We start from the raw sequence: 24,165 nt of genomic DNA, 5'->3' as shown, positions 1-24,165 counted from the left end.
GTATTGTTGGCGGAAGATGGTTGTTTGATGTCAGGTGGAGGTCTGTGCCACAGAGGTCTGTTAGCATGCAGGAAAGGGCAGATGTAAACCGGCGTCTGCAGTCCATAGCGACTCGGTGCGGACAGCTGAAACAGGCGATCTATATCTATAAGGCGGCGGCGGCTACTGCGGAGGAGGTGGCTCAGATATTGGCGTTGTCTCAGCCCAGTGGGTGAGCGTCTACCACGTTGAGGAGCTTGCGGCAGTCATCAGAGGAAGGTGGAGAGCCCACAAGGTCCACTTGAAAGTGGGAAAAATTATATCTGACACCTGGGATGGTGGCGATTATATTATAATTCAGGATTTTTTCATCAAGAAGTATGAATTTTCAATGTGCTCCTGTAGTGTAAGACTTAGGTATGCGCTTAACAAGCAATTTCCCACTATTTACACTCTTTTTTTTCCAAAGTACCCTGAAAGCTATATAGGTTTTTTTTTTTTTTTTTTTTGACAGGGTTTCACTGTGTTGCATCTTAGTTCCTGCTTGTAACTTCTTGTTGTTTCAAACTGCTAAATTTAAATTGTTTTTTTCTTTTGTGCGGAATGTTCCTTATGTATTTTCTGGAAGCCACTGGGATGTTGGGTTTATCAACTGGGTGGGTTTATGTATCTAGGATTAAAAAGAAGTACTTAAGTTTGAGCTTACATTCCCACATAGTTAGCTGCAACAGGAAGAAGATATGCTTTGTTGATGTTGAATATTTAGCGATTTTGACTGAGATAAACTCACACTGCAGTGTTGTTCTTCAGCATGCAGACCAGAAGTGTACACAGAAACACCTAAATAAAAAATCTGTGCAATACGTACATGTATTTATATATAAAAACTGACTTCAGAATTTAATTATATATCAACGCAAATAAATGTGCATTTTTGGAGGCTACCATTGTCCTTTGCATAATCCAAGAGCAATTTGTAGTAATCGGCATTTGTGATTTAGGTACTGTAGCAAATATTCTAACATATTGTGTTACATCTAGTTTTCCCTTAAAGAGGGGTAGCCCTGTGTATTTTCAGCATTTATCGTAAATTAACTCCGTTTTCTGATTTGTTGACAACTATAATTAACCTTGTTTTGTTTTAGGAAGTAAGTAACTTTAATCACAGGTTTTTACATTGCCTTAATAGAAATCTCATTTCATGCATTTGTTTAAATTCTTAGAGGGACTCAGCAATTTAGTGCAATAGATTAAAAGATAATCAGTAGACTTAATTAAAAGTTATTTGTTCACTACACTGCATCAACCAAAATGCAGCTTCTTGGAGTGTGAATGCTGTTCTTAAACGCAGGATAAATTGGTTGACATTCAGAAGCAGTTGGAAATCAGCCTGACTACTATCAAATGATTGGCAGCTGCTGCAGATCAGTGTGTTGGAAGAACTCCTGCAAATCAAGCATCTGTGGTACCAATACCAAAGGTACCTCAAATACTATGCTCTCCCGTGGATCCTGTCACCTCTGCAGAAAGTACAGGATCTGTCATTACTCGCGCACTTGACTGCAAGTGGCATGTCAGTGGTAGATCTAGACATCCTGTACGGGGTGGTGAAGGACCAGAGAGAAGTCAGGTGTTGTACCGATCCCGATAACCAACAAATTTGAGGTGATGTCTTTCACTGAAACTGAAAATGAGCCAGTGGGACTCAATTCACCTGTTTTGGGGAAACCTGTTTTGTACAGTGTCAGGAGGAGGCAAACGCAAAAGGGTAGGGTCTATTAATCATATGTAGTTCACATGTTCGGCGAATCATGGTTCCCCCTGAGGATGGTGGCAGCAAGGGACAGGAAAGGATACCAGGTGCACTCAGTGTGTATGCCAGGGGGCCTGATCCAACATATTGAAGAGGCTATTCGAGCAGCCATTCAGGGAACAGGGTGCAAACCAACTGCAGATTGTGGTGCACGTTGGAACAAATTACACCTGTCATCTGGGCTCCAAGGTCATTCTTGGTTAATTCCAGCAATTGATACAGAAGGTTGACAAGACCAACCTTGTGCATGGAATTTCAGTGAGGCACACAATTTGCACCATTGTCTCCAGAACTGATCGAGGTCTTTGGTTTTGAGTTGAGGGTAAGGACTGAACCAGAGACTTCAAAGGTTCTGTGACAAGCTAGACTGCAACTTCCTGGACTTGCACCATAGTGCTGAGTTGAGAAAGGGGGTCCCCCTAAATGGGTCAGGTGTGAACTACACATCAGAGGTAGCTGACTCTGTGTGCTGTGTGGGATTTACCCAAGGACTTTTTAGATTAGGCAACTCTTCATCCAATCCAGATTACAATAGCTGTAGGAAACTCTGAGGCATCAGACTTTAATCATCCAGAAGTTAATTGGGAAAATTATAGTTTTATTCATGGTGAGCATTATAAGACATCCTGTGAAACATTACTAAATGCCTTCTCTGAAAACAACCTAAAACGGATAGTTCGGAACACCACTCGCGATGGAAATACATTGGATGTAATGACTACAAAGAGACCTGACCTCTTTGAGGATGTTCACATCAAAACTGGTATCAGTGACCACGATGAAGTTGTGGCAACAATGATTACCAAAGTACAGAGGACAGCTAAAACAAGCAGAAAGATATATAGGCTCAGTGAACTACATAACAAATTAGTATTGTCATATCTCAATGAGGAACTTGAGACTTTCAGCACTGGACAGACGTGTACCCAGTAGAACAGTTCATCATGTGAGGGACCCTCCGTTGCATACAGTCACTGTAAAGAAAATTCTTAAGAAACGGGGACTACTGCATAATAGGCATAAAACAAAGCATTTGACTATAAATGGAGACATGCTGAATGAAATGTGTTTGGCTGGCAAGAGAGCAATGCATGATGCCTTCAATTACTACCATAAAAGAATATTTTCAAGTGATACTTAACAAAACCCGAAGCAATTTTGGTCGTATATAAAAGCTATTAATGGTACCAGGGTTAGTGTCCAGTCGCTAGCGAATGAGACAGGAACTGAAATTGAGGTTAGAAAACCAAAAGCTTAAATGTGTAACTCTGTTTTCAGATGTACCTTTACAAAGGAAAACTCAGGAGACTTGCCCAAATTTAATCCTAGCAACACTGAAAAGATAATGAAGCAAGTGTTAACATCAGTGATGTTGAGAAACAGCTAACATTGTTAAAACTGAAGAGAGCTCCGGGGCCTGATGGAATCCTTGTCAGATTCTATGTTGAATTGTAACTATAATCTTATCATAGAACCCTGGAACAGAAGACCGTGCCCAGTTCTTAGAAAACAGCACAGGTCACCTCTGTCTATGAGAAGGGCAGTACAAGTGATCCACAAAACTACCGCCCAGTATTCTTGACGCTGATTTGTTGTAGAACTTTAGAACATATTCTGAGCTCAAACATAATGAGGTATCTTGAGCAGAATACCTCCTCCAAGCCAACCAGCATGGATTTCAAAAACTTCAATCATGTGAAACCCAACTCGCACTTTTCTCACATGACATAGTGAAAACTTTTGATCAAGGCAATGAGGTAGATGCAGGATTTCTTGATTTTCAAAAAGCATTTGACTCACTACCACAATTACACTTATTGTCAAAAGTACAATCATATGGGGTGTCAAGTGAAATTTGTGACTGGATTGAGGACTCTTTGTTAGGGAGGGCACAGCATGTTTTCTTGGGTGGAGAGTCATCGTCAGATGTCCAGGTGTGCCCTAGGGAAGTGTGTTGGGACCCTTGCTGTTCATATTGTATATTAATGACCTTACGGACAATATTAATAGTAAAATCAGGCTTTTTGCAGGTGATGCAGTTACCTATAATGAAGTATTATCTGAAAGAAGCTGCGTAAATATTCAGTCAGATCTTGATACGATTTCAAAGTGGTGCAAAGATTGGCAACGTGCTTTAAATGTTCAGAAATGTAAAATTGTGAATTTCATAAAATACAAGAACATAGTATCCTATGACTATAATATCAATGAGTTATTGTTGGAATCGGCCAACTTGTAAAAATACTTGGGTGCAACGCTTTGAAGGGATATGAAGTGGAATGATCACATAGGCTCAATTGTGGGTAAAGCAGGTGGTAGACTTTGGTTTATTGGTAGAACACTGGGGAAGTGCAGTCAGCCTATGGAGGAGATTGCTTACAAATTACCTAGTGCAACCAGTTCTAGGATATTTCTCAAGTGTGTGGGACCCTACCATATAGGATGAACATGGTATACTGAATGCATACAGAGAATGGCAGTATGAATGGTCACAGGTATGTTCATTCTGTGGGAGTGTGTCAGAGAGATACTGAAGGAACTGAACTGGAAGTCTCTTGGAAACAGGCGTAAACTATCCCGACAAAGTCTGTTAGCAAAGTTTGAAGAACAGGCTTTAAATGATGACTCCAGGCATGTACTACAATCCTCTATATACCATTCAAATAGGGATTGTGAGGATAAGATTAGAATAATTACAGCACACACAGGGGGATTCAAACAATAATTCTTCCTGCACTCCATATGTGAATGGAGTGGGAAGAAACCCTAATACTGTATGTGGTACAATGGGATTTGCGCTCTGCCATGCATCTAATGTTGGTTTTTGTAGTCACAAAGTTTTGTACAGTGGTAGGAGAGAATGTAATGAGCAACATATTAAAAATCCTTACTGGTTGGGTGTGAGCGTGACGATGGACAGCATTTAAAGGCCAGTTTTTCTTTTATGTTTTTCTGGAATATCTCAAAAACTGCAGCTTCAGGCAAATTACTGTGTTGAAGGGAATGGAAAAATCACAGACTATGTTTTAATGGTATAAAACTGATGTTCATTGTTAGCTGAAGTGGGTTAAGAACAAATATTAATCTCTGTACCTCATGTGCGTGCAATAGAACCATATTATGTGATAAATTGTGTATCTGGAGGGGTGGAAAGGTGGGGGAGGAGGTTCGAAGCGTGAGGTAAGGTAGGTCGCCGAGTTGTGATCATACACTTCCCTCTTTCGTAGGTCTGTAAAATGATGATCAAAGAGGCAATTCCCCATTCTCTTTATCCTACTAAGTCAGAAAAAGAAACCTGAGGCTATTTCACAAAGTTATAGTGGCCTTCTGTCAGCTCGCCTTGTGAATCACTTGCAACGTAGTGAACACACACTCCCAGTGTGGTAGTTATTTTCCATAAAGTGTCAACACTAAATTAAATACATTAAAGAGTTGTTAGGTGCAGTTAGTGTTATAATACAAGAAAAGCGTATGTACAAATTCTACATCAGTCACTGCACACTGTTCTACACTGTTAGAGGGTAAATTGATTCTCATTCATCCTTTACGGCAGCTGTAATGTTCTTCTGAGGAGGACAATGTCCTACACCAGTGGTTCCCAACAGGTGGTCCGCGGACCCCCAGGGGTCCGCAAGAGGCTATTAGAATAAAAAATATATTAAATATATTTCGTATGCTAACAGATTTTTTTGTTTTGGCCGCTCAATATTTTTTCAATAATGAATATGTCAGTGTTTTTTCTAAGTACCAAAAATAGAAAAAGTATAAAAAGACTCTTAATTTGGCTTTTTTAGGTACTTGATACTGTGATATGATATGACAAGGTACCAATCATGCTCGATGAGGGGGGGGGTCCTCGAGAAAATTTTGTTGGGAACCCCTGTCCTACACCATGAACACGGCTTGCTTTTCAGTTTAGAGACCGACTGGATCTCCCCAGCATTTCCTGTCCAGTTCTCTCACATGAGTATACAAAATAATTTCAATGAACTCATGTTTACGTAGTGGAGTTATTTTCAGATTATTCGGTGAGTACTTATTTGCAGTTGTTCAGTGAGCTTTGTGCCTCTTCAGATGTTGAGAGAGGTGAGGTCGAGAGGCTCATGCTGTGAAAAGTATTCCAGACATTAATAGTGGGGACAATGAAACAGACATAGTTCAATACATGTTGACAGCATGTTACACATGGGGCAGAATTTTCAGTGTGGTAGACAGTTGGTAGCTCTAGTAGCACAGGTAGAGTATCCCGTATGAAATCATGATAACGTGCTCCATTGAGTGTAGGTGGAAGAACATGGTGCTCGATCAATACATCACCAACAATGCCTGCCCAAACTTTCACAGAAAATCTGTGTTAATGACGTGAATGCACAATTGCGTGCGGATTCTCGTCAGCCCACACATGTTGATTGTGAAAATTTACAATTTGATCACGTTGGAATGAAGCTTCATCCGTACATACTGACAAAACTAAAATGAGCTCTAACATGGAAATTAAGCACTTCCAGACACATGTCCACATAACATCTTTTCTTTATTTGTGTGTGAGGAATGTTTCCTGAAAGTTTGGCCGTACCTTTTTGTAACATCCTGTGTGTGTGTGTGTGTGTGTGTGTGTGTGTGTGTGTGTGTGTGTATCTAAAAACAAAGATGATGTGACTTACCAAATGAAAGTGCTGGCAGGTCGACAGACACACAAACAAACACAAACATACACACAAAATTCAAGCTTTCGCAACAAACTGTTGCCTCATCAGGAAAGAGGGAAGGAGAGGGAAAGGCGAAAGGATGTGGGTTTTAACGGAGAGGGTAAGGAGTCATTCCAATCCCGGGAGCGGAAAGACTTACCTTAGGGGGAAAAAAGGACGGGTATACACTCGCGCGCGCACACACACACATATCCATCCACACATATACAGACACAAGCAGACATATCAGCTTGCGTCTGTATATGTGTGGATGGATGTGTGTGTGTGTGTGTGTGTGTGTGTGTGTGTGGGCGCACGCGCGAGTGTATACCCGTCCTTTTTTCCCCCTAAGGTAAGTCTTTCCGCTCCCGGGATTGGAATGACTCCTTACCCTCTCCCTTAAAACCCACATCCTTTCGTCTTTCCCTCTCCTTCCCTCTTTCCTGATAAAGCAACTGTGGGTTGCGAAAGCTTGAAATTTGTGTGTGTGTGTGTGTGTGTGTGTGTGTTGTGTGTGTGTGTGTGTCTCTCTGTCTGTCTGTCTCTATCTATCTACCAGCGCTTTCTCATTTGGTAAGTCACAGCATCTTTTTTTAATATATATCACCGGCCTGACACCAAAATATATACATATCTCAGTCTCTGAATTTTTAATATATGTGGTGATAAATCTACAGAAAAACTGTTTCTTATAGTTTCATTCTGTAACTGTTGCATTCCATCTACTCTATCTCAGATCCTGGGGTCCACTCTTGGGACACAGTGTAACTTCTTTACTCTTTACAGTGTCATGTCACGAACACCAGACAGAATTATGCCTTCGGGGCATGGCTCTGCCTTTTACAAATTAAAATTCGGTGTTTAGCAAAATCTACAATTTACCAAGTTTGTCTGCCTTATTGCTATTTACAAAATGCGAAGGGGAAGAATGTTTTTACTCTGTGTATGCCTCCAGCTGATTTCTCAGTCAATATGTAATTTAAGAAAACTTTGCTAGTGAACTATTACATGTAAATGTCAGAAAAAAGAAGTATACATTCATCTGCAGCATGGTTGCAAAGCCTGTGATACGCAGAACGTGTGTGTGTGTGTGTGTGTGTGTGTGTGTGTGTGTGTGTGTGTGTGTGTGTGTACAGCTGACAAAGGCCTTAATGGCTGAAAGCTATGATTGTGTGAATCTTTTTATTGTGCCTATCGCGGCTCAGCATCTCTTTCGACTTTGTATGATGATGCCACTTGTATTCGTAAATTCCGTATAAATGTGCGTACATTTGGTGAAAATAATGTGGAGATTTTATGGGCTATATCCAGGTTAGTATGAAAATTAGAAAGTATGTAAAACAGTTCTCAATATAATTGTATTGCATGTTTGAATATATGAAAATACTTTCTAATTTCTGTATAGTGTCTCAGAAGTAAATGTAACGTGACACATCACTTTAGTAAATTATAGAAATAACATCTACATGAAGTACAATGCTGTCAGGGATGCTTTTCCAGCCTTCTCATGCACACTGTAATAGAGAAAAACTGATATTACCTGCAATAAAAACTTAAAATCTGCTTTAATATATTCCAGGATGTTCTATCGCTGGGCATGTGGTGAAGAAAGACCAGAAAATGGAAGCCTCATTCAGCTTGTCACTAAGAATTTCAAAACTGATTTACAGACTGTCTGAATGATAACTACACATTTACAAATGGGTCCAACATAAGAAGAATCTCAGATACATTTTTCTGTCTTAGGGTTTATTGCTTCAAACATGCTTGGTATTTACTTTTGACAGTTGCTGTACGCGTTTGAGAAGTGTTTTATTTAAAAACCTCAATCCTGTTCTATGTATCCCATCAGGTGGCAATACAATTATAAAATCACAGTAAGGATGGTGAATAAGCTCGAGTAGATGCTGTTGTGGAAAAAAGTTTTGTACTTAGCTTCTCGTTGTACTGTTCGATTACTATTTGTTTTGTGTATCACCCTTATAAACTGGAGTAAAATTGTAGGAAATAAATTAAAATTCCAACTATGTTGAAGATAAATTACATTAGTACGGGTGCTTTAGTCTTGCAATGTCTCAGATTTAAAAGTCACCACCTGAACTGTGGGTAAAGATATTATTTCTGCTTAGTAGTAACTTGTGAAATATGATAAATTTGTCACAGCAGATTCCAGTTGAAAAAAAGAAATTAAAAGCAACAAGACAGATTTCTGTGATATGACCTACTATATTTGAAATATTTTTTGTTAGCTGTAAAATTGATTTCACTGCAATCGAGAAGCAAAGGAAAATAAAAGGTTTTTTTAACTTGTGCTTCCACATTCCTTAATTTGAACCTTGCAGTAATGGACAGGGTTAAGTGATGTGTTCCTACATATTATGTTGGTACTATTAATAGTTTATTATTGTGCAATATTTTAAAGAATAGCTCACATTTTGTATAATTTTGATAAAAAACTTTATTTTTGTATAAGCATTTACATAGTTTTTATGTACTCCATCTTGAAAGTACAGTTTATTTCTTCGTATATACAGTTAAAGATACCTGTACATCAGTCCAAATAAATATATTTGTGCTGTATCATTTATCACAGGTTACTGTACATGTTATTAGATTTGGAAAATAAAATATATTTTGGTGGCATTCAAAATGTGTTATGTAATGTTAATGTATAGATGACACAGCAGCTAAAGAAATGCACTTGAAGTGGTTAAACATATGGATTCCAATTACTTCCATCTTCTGGTTGAAGTTGATTAGTGACTAAAAGAATTATATCTACAATCCACCATATTCCAACACCTCCAAGTGTCAGCAACTTTCCAACTGCTGTTCCAGTCTGACCAAGACAAAACCTATCCATTCCCAAAAACCCCAAGAGGATGCTGTAGATCAAGGTTGTTGCAAAATAATGACCACTGTACCTGGAAAAAAAATGGACAATGTTTAATGTAGTCACAAAACCACTTTACACGCATTACATGTTTGAGATAATTCTATTGACTGTCAAATAGTTATCTGTAAAATCTAAGTTGAAATATGGAATCTGACAACCACATTTTGTAAACCCTCTCCTTAGAGGTTGCTTTTCCCCAGAATCTTTTTCAACAAATTCTCATTTTACAATAAGGCAGAGCCTCAATTAGTCAACTTGTGCACACATACTTTCCATTTTCTCATATTCTGCAAATCACCAAGTGCCATGACTCATTTCAGTCAAGATTTTCAAATCTATGGTTATGAGAGTATACATTATGATAATCTAAACAGTACATGAAAAATATGGCCATAGGCCAATCCTATTACAGTGTGTACATGAAACCTACAAATTGGTTTATATCTTGAATACTGCACAATTCCTATGCTTAGAAACCTGGAAAAGACACATGATCTGTGGTGGAGTGTAAGTCAGGACAGTGGCCAATTAATGTTTCAATATCAGTGAAACCAATGTGTACTGAAGAGCCAAAGAAACTGGTAGACCTCCCTAACCTGTTGGGCCCCCGCGGACATGCAGAAGTGCCGCAATATGATGTGGCATGGACTGTAGTAGTGCTGGAGGAAATTGGCACCATGAACCCCGCAGGGCTGTCCATAAATCATGAGGTGTGGATCTCTCTTCTGAACAGCATGTTGCAAGGCATCCCAGATATGCTCAATAATGTTCATGTCTGGGGAGTTTGGTGGCCAGTAGAAGTGTTTAATCTCAGAAGAGTCTTCCTGGAGCCACTCTGTAGCAATTCTGGACGTGTGGGGTGTTGCATTGTCCTGCTGGAATTGCCCAAATCCGTTGGAATGCACAATGGACATGAATGGACACAGGCGATCAGAGAGGATGCTTACGTGTGTGTCACCTGTCAAGAGTTGTATCACGGGTCCCATACCACTAACTGCACACCATCACGGAGCCTCCGCCAGCATGAACAGTCCCTTGCTGACATGCAGGGTCCATGGATTCGTGAGGTTGTCTCTATACACTTGATACAATTTGAAACAAGATTTGTCCGACCAGGCAACATGTTTCCAATTATCAACAGCCCAATTTCAGTGTTGACAGGTCCAAGCGAGACATAAAGCTTTGTGTTAAGTAGTCATCAAGGGTACATGAATGGGCCTTTGGCTACAAAAGGCCATATCGATGACGTTTCATTGAGTCATTCACGTGCTGACACTTGTTGATGGTCCAGCACTGAAATCTGCAACAATTTGCAGAAGGGTTGCACTTGAGTCATGTTGAATGATTCTCCTCAGTCATCGTTGGTCCTGTTCTTGCAGGATCTTTTTCAAGCCACAGCGACAAAGATTTGATGTTTTACCAGATTCCTGACATTCACAGTACGCTCGTAAAATGGTCGTATGGGAAAATCCCCACTTCATCACTACCTCGGAGATGCTGTGTCCCATAGCTCGTGTGCTGAATATAACACCATGTTCAAACTCACTTAAATCGCAATAACCTGCCATTGCAGCAGCAGCAACCAACCTAACAACTGTGCCAGACACTTGTTGTCTTACATGGGCGTTGTCTGCCACAGCACCATATTCTGCCTATTTACATATCTCTGTATCCGAATACGCATGCCTTTACCAGTTTCTTTGGTGCTTCAGTGTATATATTAGTAGCTTAAAAGGTTTGTCAAGAATGAACATGGCTGAGTGAGGTTTCATGTCCCAGTTGGGGCTTTTTTTTATGCTTTGAATTAATATGGTGCTACTATAAATAAGACAAAATTAAAGGAGCACAGAGACATAACTTGGGTTCTCGAAAGGACACGAGCTGTGGCTCCATCAACACCTATCATATCTAAAGATCTTCAATAATACCTGCATCTGGTGAGGAATATATACACAAAACATTGCTTGTCGGCCATGACGTCACAGGCAAATGAAGGATACCTCAAGTCATCGTGGAAGGTCACACCATAGTCGTTCATGGTCTCTGACATGGGAACCTTGGTTAGAAACTTGATTGTTGCCAGAATTCAAAATCCAACATTTTGCACAAGCTGTCAGCACTGTACAAGAGACTAGAGAGTATACAGAATGGGAACTCAGCTGAAATCCATGTGGCAAAATTTAGGGTGAATGCACAAAGTCTGTCATATTGAAACCGAGTAAATATCTGTGTTTGAAGTGAAAGGCGAATGGATATGTTTTGTCTTTTATTAATTGTGCATTTTAGCTGCTGGGCTTATCTTACAAGGAAACAGCTATTTAATGTACTGTAAAGGTTAGAAAGATGATGAGCAGTAGTAAGACAAAAGATGACACAGGAAAGCAAGTAGCGATTCGCATGAAGTGGCTGATAACAGTACATGAGAAAAACGAATTTTTCGATTTTCTTGCTGTAAACAATAAAAGCTCACTTAACAGAAAAAATACTGTAAATAAATGAAGCAAACTAACATCAACTACTAGAGTTAGTTTTTCAGCAGAGGCTCTTTTCCTTTAAAAACTTAAAAAGATTTGTTTCGTATTTGCACGTCTTCTTCACTACTGTGACTCTGATTCGATTCTGGGGAAAATAATTGGCATATAAAATTGTGTTCCCCCCCCCCCCCCCTTATAGCTTCATATCACACCTTGATGATGAAGTGTGTATTTTTGTGATATGGGTCACAGTTGCTGTGACACGCAATTCCCAAATACTCTGCAGTATAAAATTTGAAGGGTTTGCTATTTGGTTCACTTTAGATGATACATTGGTATATACTAAATGTAGCTAATACACCTTAATTGTTTTTAAAGATGGAAGGAAAGCCACATGTCACTGCAGTGTGGAGAAAATAAAAGTTAAAGTATTTTATTTGAGCATACCATGCACAAGTAGGTTGCAACTCACAAGGGGATCGCACCTACTTGTCATCGCCAACTTCAACCAAATTTATGGGATATGCAAGGCTTGGTCAGAAAACTTTAGAATTGCACATAATTTTTGAGGACGCAATTATAAGCTGCACACAAGACTTCGAACACAAAATTAGGTGCTTGCTTTATTTTATACTTGATGATTTACACTTTCAGGGATAATATCATAAAAACAGGGAAAGCAGTCATTTTCTTGGCATGTTATGCATATTATAAAATGCAGCATTTTTACAGTTACAAGGCTGTTTTAAAGTTTATGTAGAAAAACAAACTCAGCTCTTAAATTCATAAAAGGTTCTCCCTCACTGCACAGTTTGGCAGCAATCCATATGCAACACATCGTGTCGGCAAACATCGGCGAAGATAGTCCAGTGATGTGCAGCAGAATGTATTTTGATGAAGTCTACACAGGATGTGTTTTTAGAAGTTTTGAAGGTTCCTGGTCAAATTCTTTACCTGGTGACAAAAACAGAAATCGCACATGTGCAACTAGCATATTGCATTTGGGGGAATCACTTTAACACTGCATGATGACAATCCTCCTGTCTTCGAAAATCTCGCCATATAATTATGGATTTGTTTGTCCTCAGTCAGTTAACAGAAGAAATTTGTTCTCCTGTATGTATCTCTTGCACACACCAGTCAAAACTTCTTTGTGTAGGACTGTTATAACTTTCCCAGATTTTGATGAAGTAATGACAACATTCCTATATTTTGTGTTCATCTTTCCTTTCCATGCCTTTTATGAAAATACTGATGAATACAATATATTGAGCATTAGTTTCGTTTATTTTCAATGTAAGTAATGTAAAAAGCAGTGGTTGGGAAGGGAGTAAGACAGGGTTGTAGCCTCTCCCCGATGATGTTCAATCTGTATATTGAGCAAGCAGTAAAGGAAACAAAAGAAAAATTCGGAGTAGGTATTAAAATTCATGGAGAAGAAATAAAAACTTTGAGGTTCGCCGATGACATTGTAATTCTGTCAGAGACAGCAAAGGACTTGGAAGAGCAGTTGAATGGAATGGACAGTGTCTTGAAAGGAGGATATAAGATGAACAGCAACAAAAGCAAAACAAGGATAATGGAATGTAGTCTAATTAAGTCGGGTGATGCTGAGGGAATTAGACTAGGAAATGAGACACTTAAAGTAGTAAAGGAGTTTTGCTATTTGGGGAGCAAAATAACTGATGATGGTCGAAGTAGAGAGGATATAAAATGTAGACTGTCAATGGCAAGGAAAGCGTTTCTGAAGAAGAGAAATTTGTTAACATCGAGTATAGATTTAAGTGTCAGGAAGTCATTTCTGAAAGTATTTGTATGGAGTGTAGCCATGTATGGAAGTGAAACATGGACGATAAATAGTTTGGACAAGAAGAGAATAGAAGCTTTCGAAATGTGGTGCTACAGAAGAATGCTGAAGATTAGATGGGTAGATCACATAACTAATGAGGAAGTATTGAATAGGATTGGGGAGAAGAGAAGTTGTGGCACAACTTGACCAGAAGAAGGGATCGGTTGGTAGGACATGTTCTGAGGCCTCAAGGGATCACCAATTTAGTACTGGAGGGCAGCGTGGAGGGTAAAAATCGTAGAGGGAGGCCAAGAGATGAGTACACTAAGCAGATTCAGAAGGATGTAGGTTGCAGTAGGTACTGGGAGATGAAGAAGCTTGCACAGGATAGAGTAGCATGGAGAGCTGCATCAAACCAGTCTCAGGACTGAAGACCACAACAACAACAACAATGTAAAAATTGAAAACAAAAAAGTATAAAATAGTTTCCACATAGCACCTCGGCGCCGCGACCCTCCCCTCAGGTTACCATCCTGCACCCTTCCCACTGTGCCAACCACTACCTTTAAACGACGCTAACAAATATGGCTCATGCCTCACCCGAACTGCACAGCAAATGCTATTTTTTTTCTAAACGGTAGACCATCTGGAGCTCCCCCTTCTGTCACCTTCATTTCTAGCCAAGTCCTGTATATACTATAAATGTGGAGGAAATCGGCGAACATGAAAAGGTGCGGTCCCCTTGTCACTAGTGAACAGCTCGTGGAAGTAAATGCACATTTCTGAAATTAGTGATTGATTGTGATTTATTGTAGTACTTACTGCTGGGAAAAAATGATGACATTCTACACTAACAGTTACATAAGAGGTTTGGAAAGTAAATAGTGGCAACTATTTATTCACAACCGACACAAAAGAGTTACATGTTTGCACCTTTTCCTTCAAAGTAGTCACCAGCATTGTGTAAAAGCCATTGCCAGAGATGTGGAAGGCATAGTGTACCACTAGCAGAGCCTATTCTGTTGATGATGTGAATGGAGCGGTCTAAAGTTATGATGATTCTCGTGTACGACTGTGGTGGTGTTATCCTAATGGATTATGTTCCTCCATGGCAGACCATCAATGCACATTGAATTCGAAAGTAAAATTCTATGTACCGACTTGACAGAAAATCCTAGGAAGTTCTGGTCTTACGTTAAATCAGTAAGTGGCTCGAAACAGCATATCCAGACACTGCGGGATGATGATGGCATTGAAACAGAGGATGACACGCGTAAAGCTGAAATACTAAACACCTTTTTCCAAAGCTGTTTCACAGAGGAAGACCGCACTGCAGTTCCTTCTCTAAATCCTCGCACAAACAAAAAAATGGCTGACATCGAAATAAGTGTCCAAGGAATAGAAAAGCAACTGGAATCACTCAATAGAGGAAAGTCCACTGGACCTGACGGGATACCAATTCGATTCTACACAGAGTACGCGAAAGAACTTGCCCCCCTTCTAACAGCCGTGTACCGCAAGTCTCTAGAGGAACGGAGGGTTCCAAATGATTGGAAAAGAGCACAGATAGTCCCAGTCTTCAAGAAGGGTCGTCGAGCAGATGCGCAAAACTATAGACCTATATCTCTTACGTCGATCTCTTGTAGAATTTTAGAACATGTTTTTTGCTCGCGTATCATGTCATTTCTGGAAACCCAGAATCTACTATGTAGGAATCAACATGGATTCCGGAAACAGCGATCGTGTGAGACCCAACTCGCCTTATTTGTTCATGAGACCCAGAAAATATTAGATACAGGCTCCCAGGTAGATGCTATTTTTCTTGACTTCCGGAAGGCGTTCGATACAGTTCCGCACTGTCGCCTGATAAGCAAAGTAAGAGCCTACGGAATATCAGACCAGCTGTGTGGCTGGATTGAGGAGTTTTTGGCAAACAGAACACAGCATGTTATTATCAATGGAGAGACGTCTACAGACGTTAAAGTAACCTCTGGCGTGCCACAGGGGAGTGTTATGGGACCATTGCTTTTCACAATATATATAAATGACTTAGTAGATAGTGTCGGAAGTTCCATGCGGCTTTTCGCGGATGATGCTGTAGTATACAGAGAAGTTGCTGCATTAGAAAATTGTAGCGAAATACAGGAAGATCTGCAGCGGATAGGCACTTGGTGCAGGGAGTGGCAACTGACCCTTAACATAGACAAATGTAATGTATTGCGAATACATAGAAAGAAGGATCCTTTATTGTATGATTATATGATAGCATAGACAAATGTAATGTATTGCGAATACATAGAAAGAAGGATCCTTTATTGTATGATTATATGATAGCGGAACAAACACTGGTAGCAGTTACTTCTGTAAAATATCTGGGAGTATGCGTACGGAACGATTTGAAGTGGAATGATCATATAAAACTAATTGTTGGTAAGGCGGGTACCAGGTTGAGATTCATTGGGAGAGTGCTTAGAAAATGTAGTCCATCAACAAAGGAGGTGGCTTACAAAACACTCGTTCGACCTATACTTGAGTATTGCTCATCAGTGTGGGATCCGTACCAGGTCGGGTTGACGGAGGAGATAGAGAAGATCCAAAGCAGAGCGGCGCGTTTCATCACTGGGTTATTTGGTAACCGTGATAGCGTTACGGAGATGTTTAATAAACTCAAGTGGCAGACTCTGCAAGAGAGGCGCCCTGCATCGCGGTGTAGCTTGCTCGCCAGGTTTCGAGAGGGTGCGTTTCTGGATGAGGTATCGAATATATTGCTTCCCCCTACTTATACTTCCCGAGGAGATCACGAATGTAAAATTAGAGAGATTAGAGCGCGCACGGAGGCTTTCAGACAGTCGTTCTTCCCGCGAACCATACGCGACTGGAACAGGAAAGGGAGGTAATTACAGTGGCACGTAAAGTGCCCTCCGCCACACACCGTTGGGTGGCTTGCGGAGTATCAATGTAGATGTAGATGTAGATGTAGTATTACTGTTTGTTTTTGGAGCATCACCTGCAACCAGCTTTGCAAAAGAAGCGGCGACACTTTCTGCGCAACCCACCCATTATTTTGCACGACAATGCTGTGGCTGCTCTGTTCGGTCGATGGGACTGGGAAGTTCTGTAGCATCCGACATACTACCCACACTTAAGTCCTTGTGACTTTGATTTGATTCCAAAGATGAAGCAACCACTTCATGGCATTCGCTTCAGAACTGTTCCAGAGATTTGACAGGCAGTAGACCGTTCCATTTGCACCATTAACAGAACAGGCACTGGTAACGGTATACTACGCCTTCCACATTGCTGGCAACGGGTTCTACACAATGCTGGTGACTACTTTCAAGGACAGTAGCAGGTGCAAACATGTAACTCTTTTGTATTGGTTGTGAATAAATAGTTGCCACTATTTAAGTTCCAACCCTCATAGAAAAACTGAACACATCTGACATTTAGGAAAACGTTTGATTAAAGTCTCTTTACAACACTTATCAATCATCATTTAATAAATGAGTATGATTCATATGCTGTAATATACACTGGGGGAAAAAAAAACTTAGTACACCTGGAAAGACAACGTTAATTTTGATCTGCCATATGCCACCTGGGGTATAGTAGATGTACCGATACGGTTTCAACGTTGTCTATCAACAGGTGGCATAGTTACCAGAGTGCCACCTACGTCTACCCTTTAATACGGAATGCTCGCAGCCGGAAGGCTCAGTGTGGTGCAAATGTGCGAAGCAAGCAGGCAACCGTGCCACGGAGATATGCTCGTGATTCCTACAGCCAAATTAGCGAGTTTGAATGGGTTCAAATAATTTTGGCCTCCTGAGTGGCAGCACGGTCCTTTTGGAGAACTGCCACACCAGTGGGACGTGCTGTGCCAGTTATCCAAGATGCTGGTATCAGTGGTCACGTGAACATTTTCACAACCGTAGATGAGGATCTGGATGTCCACAAAATGCAGACACCTGCCAAGATGATCATATTGTAAGGGCAGCAGTGGCAGATTGTACCACTACCACAGGTAGGAGGGTTTGTGAGCCCCATCAGCAGTAGGACTACAGGCACACATACCTCTAGCCTGTCTTCCACTCTCGCCATAGCACTGACGTGCACGGCTAGATTGGTGCTTTCGGAGGCTCACTTAGAAGATGAAATGGCGTGCTGTGGTCTTCAGTGGTGAAAGTAGATTCTGCCTGCGTGCAATACGTATAACGCAGACCTGGTGTGCACTGCACTGCAGCACGCATTCATCCAAGACACACTGGCCCCAGCCCAGGCCTTATAATCTGGGGTGCGATAAGCTACGACTCTCGTTCGCCCTCGGTGTTTCTGAGGGGGACGCTAACCAGTGCTCGGTACATGCAGAATGTTGTTAGATCCATTCGCTTGTCATTACTGCAACAGGAAGGTGATGTATTGTTCCAACAGGATCATACTTGCCCACACACTGCCCGTTAAACTCAATGTGCTCTGCAAGACGTTCAGCAACTTTCCCGGCCAGCACGATCTCCGGACCTGTCTCCAATCGAGCAGGTGTGGGATATGCTGGGACGAGAAGTGACTTGTGAAATTCAATCGACAACTCTTACAGAACTACGTGAACAGGTCGAGCAGGTGTGGCATAATGTTTCCCAGGAGAGTATTCGCCATTTGTGCCTGACTGGATGCCGAAGTCAGTGCTCGCATTGCCGCCCACGGGGGCTACACCGTGTACTAATATGGATGTATCAGCATGAGTTGATACCTGGTACCTCAGAACTGCATGTGTTATTGATCTGTAAATGTTACCACTTCCAACAGTCATTTTATTGTGCCCATCTGCGACTCAGCGTCTCCCGTATATGGTGAGTAGCAACTATCCTTTTCGTAATACAGTAATCATTTCATGTACGCCACTTGCACTGTTACAATACTGTGATCCAAAAACCTCTAAAAGGGGTTTTCTGACAGTGCATCTTACAACAGACTTATAGATTTGGGCCTAATTCAAAACATATGTGTAAATTAAATTTTAATCAGTCTGCTTGCATAGTTTAAAGTAATACCTATATGTTACTTTCAGGTTGAAAAATGAATGAAGATTCCTGCACTGATGGAAACAATGGAACTCCTGCAGAGTGTTCAATAAGAACTGTTTCTGTTGGAAGTGAAGTTGATTTATCAGTTCAGCCCCAGAAAAGAAAAATTAAGGAGTAAAACTCCCCAAATGTTTCGTATGATTCCAGATCAAAAGGTGATTTTAAATCATATATTCTTTTCTAGTGAATAGCATGGTGATCAGCACTACCTCTGTGCTAGACATTATGCAAACTGAAATGCCAATTTCTTACAAATGTCATCAATATCTCCACATCAGAAAAATACAGAAACTTGGAAAATAATCATGCATTTTGTATGAGATTGTAACCTATACATATAACTGCCAGCTCCTATACACACTAATGTAATAAGATGCTGGAAATGTGTTACATAGACCGAATTCCAATGAAATTAAATAAAAGAAAAAAAAAAAGTTGGTGAATATTAACAACAGAGTAAAGTAACATCTACGACAATCCTCAAAACAGAAATGGTTCAGTTTGGAATAGGGCAATTGCTAAACTTCAACTGCTATTGATCTAAGTAGAGTGTCACTGCAAAATGAACTTGCTCAAAGCAATAAAAGTTTGTTTTCACCCCAGACAGACTGTATCCATGTGTATCCTGCTATGAGTAGCATTTCAGGATTGCTATGAAAATATGGGCAAATGACAGTGGAAGCAGATATATACAACAAATTTGATTAATTATCTGATGATGCTTAGTAGCAGATCAAATTGCATAGTCACAAAAACAAACTGAAAATTATATTGATTGAGACAAAAACAAAATTGTGGATATGAATACAAATGTGTAATTTTGTATTTCAACATTTTTATTGACATATCTACCAGATAAAAACGATCTCAAGTCTGTCCATTCATTCTGGAATTATTAGCATGAGGGCATTCAATAAGTAATGCAACACATTTTTTTCTCTGCCAATTTCAGTTGAAAAAATGTGGACTTTGTTGTAAGACATCATACGTAGAATATTTCTGCTTCAGCCTCTATAGTTTCATGAAATTCCGATACGTGGCATCTATACATAGCCTTCAAAATGGCAACTGTAACAGATGCATTCCAAAAAGAGAGCTGTCACTGAGGTTAGTTTGGTGGAAAACCAGAACATTACAGACATTCATAGGCACTTGCAGTATGTCTATGGAGACTTTGCAGTGAACAGAAGCATGGTGAGTCGTTGGGGGAAGTGTCTGCCATCATCCCAACAAGGTCACACAGACCTGTCCGATATCCCGTGTGCCAACTGACCGCATACTGCCATTGTGCTACAATTATGAAACTGAACGGACAAATTCAGAATGTTCACTGCCACAAAAATGCAAAAACTTCTCCTTCCTTCTGACAACGCAAGGCCTCATACAAGTCTGCACACCTGACAGGGGCTCACCAAACATTGGACTGTTCTTCCTCATCCACCCTACAATTCGGATCTTGGACCTTGCAACTTCCATCTGTTTGTCTCAATGAAGGACGCACTCTGCAGGAAGCAGTAAATTGTTGATGAAGATGTTATTGATGCAGCAAGACATTGGCCCCAACATCAACAAGTGAAGTGGTACCACTCAGTGAGCAGGCCCTCCAAGTAAGGTGGTGTAAGGCCACCACACTGAATGGAGATTATGTTGAAAAATTGGATTTTGCAGCCAAAAGAGTGGAAAATAATATGGTGTACTGGAATCCTGAATAAAACCAACCTGATTTTGAAAAAAATGTGCTGCATTACTTATTGAACACTCCTTGTACATTACCATTTCAGCAAAATTCAAGACGAACCAAAAACGGATGAACTAACAGCTCCCCATAGTGAATTTCCACATTGACATCAGTGTTGTACCTCCCACCGGAAGTGACCTCATTTGATTTACAACCAACATACAGCTGGTTCTAGTGTGGAAAATGAACTCCCATTTTTCATCTTTGAGGGGTGTGTACTACGTGGTCTTAATAGTGGGCATCATAGACATATGATTATCAACTTGGAATAATGTATCTCTCTAAGAGGTGAAAGGAGGAACTGAATTGAAATTGATAACTTTATAGCTAAACAGTCATTGTCCAACTTTCCAAACAGACCAGCAGCAAATGTTTCCCCTTCAATTACTATATAGTATGTCTTTTGATTATGACAGCCTATTATAACTGCAAGAAGTCAGTTTATCTTCTTGGTATATGCCTACAAAGGTACTGTATATCTACCTGGTTAGGCAAACTGTGTAATACATAATACCATAAGATTTCGCAGAGTCTGTATGCAAGTAGTCTAATACAAGTAGGTTTCTTGAAAAATTCTTACGTTATACAAGGAAAGCCATCTCTGTATATTTCTTTTGGTCCATAACACTCAATTGATGGAAGAACAGTACATTTCAACACTGTTTTTTCAACATCTTCATACCTATAACCACCAAACTGAAAATAGAATAAAAAGTCCACTATCAACATGACAGAACAATTCACATATGTTAAATTATAAGTTGTGTAATTCTGAGATTTGTCAACAACATTAATAAACAATATTCAGCCATTAATAAAGAAGGAACTGTTAAAGTGATCCTTCAAATTTTCCAGATAAAATTGATGGTTTAAAAACTTTTAGGTTTACTGCAGAGTAGTCATTTTCTTTTTACATGATATTTCAATAACATCTCGATTCGTTTTCATCATGTATCGAGTTCAGACTTCATTGCCTGCTGATGGATTCCAATCAAATGAATGGTATACACTATGTGCCACTGTAGCAGTTGTTTCCCAACACCTGTCTAACATATGACATTCCGCATTGTTGGACAAAGATGTAAGGAATGCAACCGTTATGCCCACCTCATCCAACCATCTAATCAGGTGTGTCTGAAAAGTGTCTCACCTGTGAGCTAAAAATGTAAAATGCAAAGATACTAGCATCATGGTGCAGGCAACTAATTTCTGCAGATAATTTGATCAACACAGGTAGACAGTTAGAAATGTGAAATGCAAAGATACTAGCATCATGGTGCAGGCAACTAATTTCTGCAGATAATTTGATCAACACAGGCAGAGGATTCAGCTTGGTATCCAGTGCTCAGTTTGCTTGAACCACGTTGGGAAAAATCTCAGTCCACTATATCTGCTCATAAGCGTCTATTAACATTTGTTCTGGAGAATGGTATTTTCAAAAGGCATTTCTGATACTTAAATTTTTTTCATTTTGACATAGCCTTTCTGTTGATTTTTCAATTTTGGCCAACTATTTTATTGTTAAATAGTGTCAGAAAAATTGCTAGGGTGGAAAAAAGTGTATACCACTGACAGTTCAGTTGGAATTTAAACTATCCATCTGTACTCAATATTTGACAAAAACAGGTAGGGGAAGTCCTCATACAACTGTGTAAGGGAAAATGACAACTAGGCAGCAAAACCAAAAAGTTGATAAACAGCAGTTCACAGGTTTCACCATCAGTCTTATTAACATGATCTTGGACATGTTTCAATGCAGTACCATCACTTGCACAGATATGTTACTACAGCAATGCGGCATGCTTCAAAACATAATTAACAACTAAATAGAGTACAAATCCATTTTTATAGCACTGCCTGAAAATTAAAAAAGAAGCTATGTAACAATCCTCTGCAACATCAGCAGTAAAAGAATACAAAAGTAATGCAGCATTAACTTAATTCGGACACCTTAAAATAGTTGCACTTAAGTTGGAGTAAGAAGCACATACATTTTACAAGAATAAAACTGTCAGTACAGCAACTGAAAGAGTTCCAGGTGACTGAAACAAATTGTCACTATAAAATTTCACACAATTAAGGAGCAAAGTTTGAGACAAGTATGACTAAATTGTCACTGTGCGATGTGCACAGAATCATTTTGTTGCAGTCTTATAACTGGAGATGAAAAGGTGACTGAAAGCTATGCTCTTCTGGGGTACAACAGCAGTTGGCATTCAGCACTGACCAAATGGAAAGAATCCTCCTTTCAGATTGATTAGAAGCATGCATATATTACTCATGCTATTCAACTGTTCCTGCATTCATTATTTCATATGAATGCAAAAATATAAGGTCCATTTAATAAATAACCAGAAAAACTATAAGAAATACAAAACTTGGCCAAAGTTTGTGCGTCTTTGATATGTTTAGGTGTGACATAGAACTATTGTCAGATGGGCCTGGTACACATGCATCATGAACAGAATGCTGGGAATCAGTGAAACAAGATGGTGGCACACTTACAGGTTTGCACCAACATGAGGCAGTGTAGTGTCATTACATTTCTATTAGTTAAAGGGTTGAAACCAACCCAAATTCACTATTGGATGGCAGTGCAATAGGGTGGAAGCAGTTTGAGTTGAACACTAGTGTACGAGTTGGCATATAAGTTCAAACGGGGCGTAACAAGTGTTGAAGATACATCACACCCAGGATGCACTATATGCACAGTCTGTAAGAACAACACTGTGAGAATTGACACGGGAAAACAGGCATTTTATGGTGAGTGACATTGCAACTATGGTGAAGATTAGTGTTAGATCAGCCCATCGTACTGTTCATGATGTACTGATGTTCAAGAAAGTTTGTGCAATGTAATATGAAGGAAAGGCATGTGCTAGAATCACCTTAGAGACAACCAAATACCTGAAGTTCATCTGCTTCCTCCTCCCCCAACCCATATTCCCTGGACATGGCAGCTTCAGAGTATCACATTTTTAACCCACTGAAAGAAGCTCTTAAGTGGCTCAAGGTCCACTGATGATGAAGTCCAGGCAGCACTGCGTAACAGGTTAGGCACACATACACCCCAGAATTCTTTGCACAGGGTACTGAGAAACTTATCTATTGCTGGCGTAAGTTCATATCCTTATCTACATACATACTCTGGAAGGCACCATGTGGTGTGTGGCGGATGGTACCCTGCACCACTACTAATCATTTCCTTTCCTGTTCCACTCGTAAATAGAGTGAAGGAGATAAGACTGCCTATACTCATCCATACGAACTCTATCTCTTGGATCTCATCTTCGTGGTCCTTATGTGGAATATATGTAGGTGGCAGAAGAATCATTCTGCAGTCAGCTTCATATGCAGGTTCTCTAATTTTCTCAATACTATTCATCGAAACGAATGTCTTCTTTCCTCCAGGGATTCCCATTTATGTTCCCAAAGCTTCTCCACACTACTTAGCACTGCTAAAACCTATAGCTAAAAAATCGAGCAATCCACTTTAGAATTTCTTTGATGTCTACCATTCCCAAAATTCCATACCAACCGAATAGCTATTTCCTTTGTATTGTGAACCCCTGATTTATCAAAGAGAGTCTGATAATTCCTCACCCAATAACGCAGATCTGGAAATCTGAAGCCAAGACCATTACAGAATCGACATAGCCTTTGGTGGAGACGCTCCACTTGGCTCCAAACTAAAGGACCCTGATCAA

General features: G+C 40.0%; 2 protein-coding genes across 3 annotated transcripts in view; one reads left to right on the top strand and one right to left on the bottom strand.

Annotated features, from left to right (window-relative positions):
• The window catches only part of LOC126481360 (dihydropteridine reductase), a 52,492-nt gene extending 43,362 nt beyond the window's left edge, over positions 1 to 9,130 (top strand). The window contains exon 6 of the mRNA XM_050105058.1: positions 8,060 to 9,130. Within this exon, the coding sequence (XP_049961015.1) occupies positions 8,060 to 8,159 (100 nt within the window). The 3' untranslated portion in view covers positions 8,160 to 9,130. The remainder of the gene's footprint in view (positions 1 to 8,059) is intronic.
• Positions 9,034 to 24,165, bottom strand: part of LOC126481361 (TM2 domain-containing protein CG11103) — a 37,260-nt gene continuing 22,128 nt past the window's right edge. For both annotated transcript variants that reach the window (XM_050105060.1, XM_050105061.1), the window contains 2 exons: positions 21,039 to 21,154; positions 9,034 to 9,404 (listed from right to left, as the gene is read on the bottom strand). In XM_050105060.1, the coding sequence (XP_049961017.1) occupies positions 9,191 to 9,404; positions 21,039 to 21,154 (330 nt within the window). In that variant the 3' untranslated portion in view covers positions 9,034 to 9,190. The remainder of the gene's footprint in view (positions 9,405 to 21,038; positions 21,155 to 24,165) is intronic.

The sequence above is a fragment of the Schistocerca serialis genome, chromosome 5, assembly GCF_023864345.2.
Source record: "Schistocerca serialis cubense isolate TAMUIC-IGC-003099 chromosome 5, iqSchSeri2.2, whole genome shotgun sequence".
Classification (NCBI taxonomy): Eukaryota; Metazoa; Arthropoda; class Insecta; order Orthoptera; family Acrididae; genus Schistocerca; species Schistocerca serialis.
This window is presented reverse-complemented; position numbering and strand designations above follow the sequence as displayed.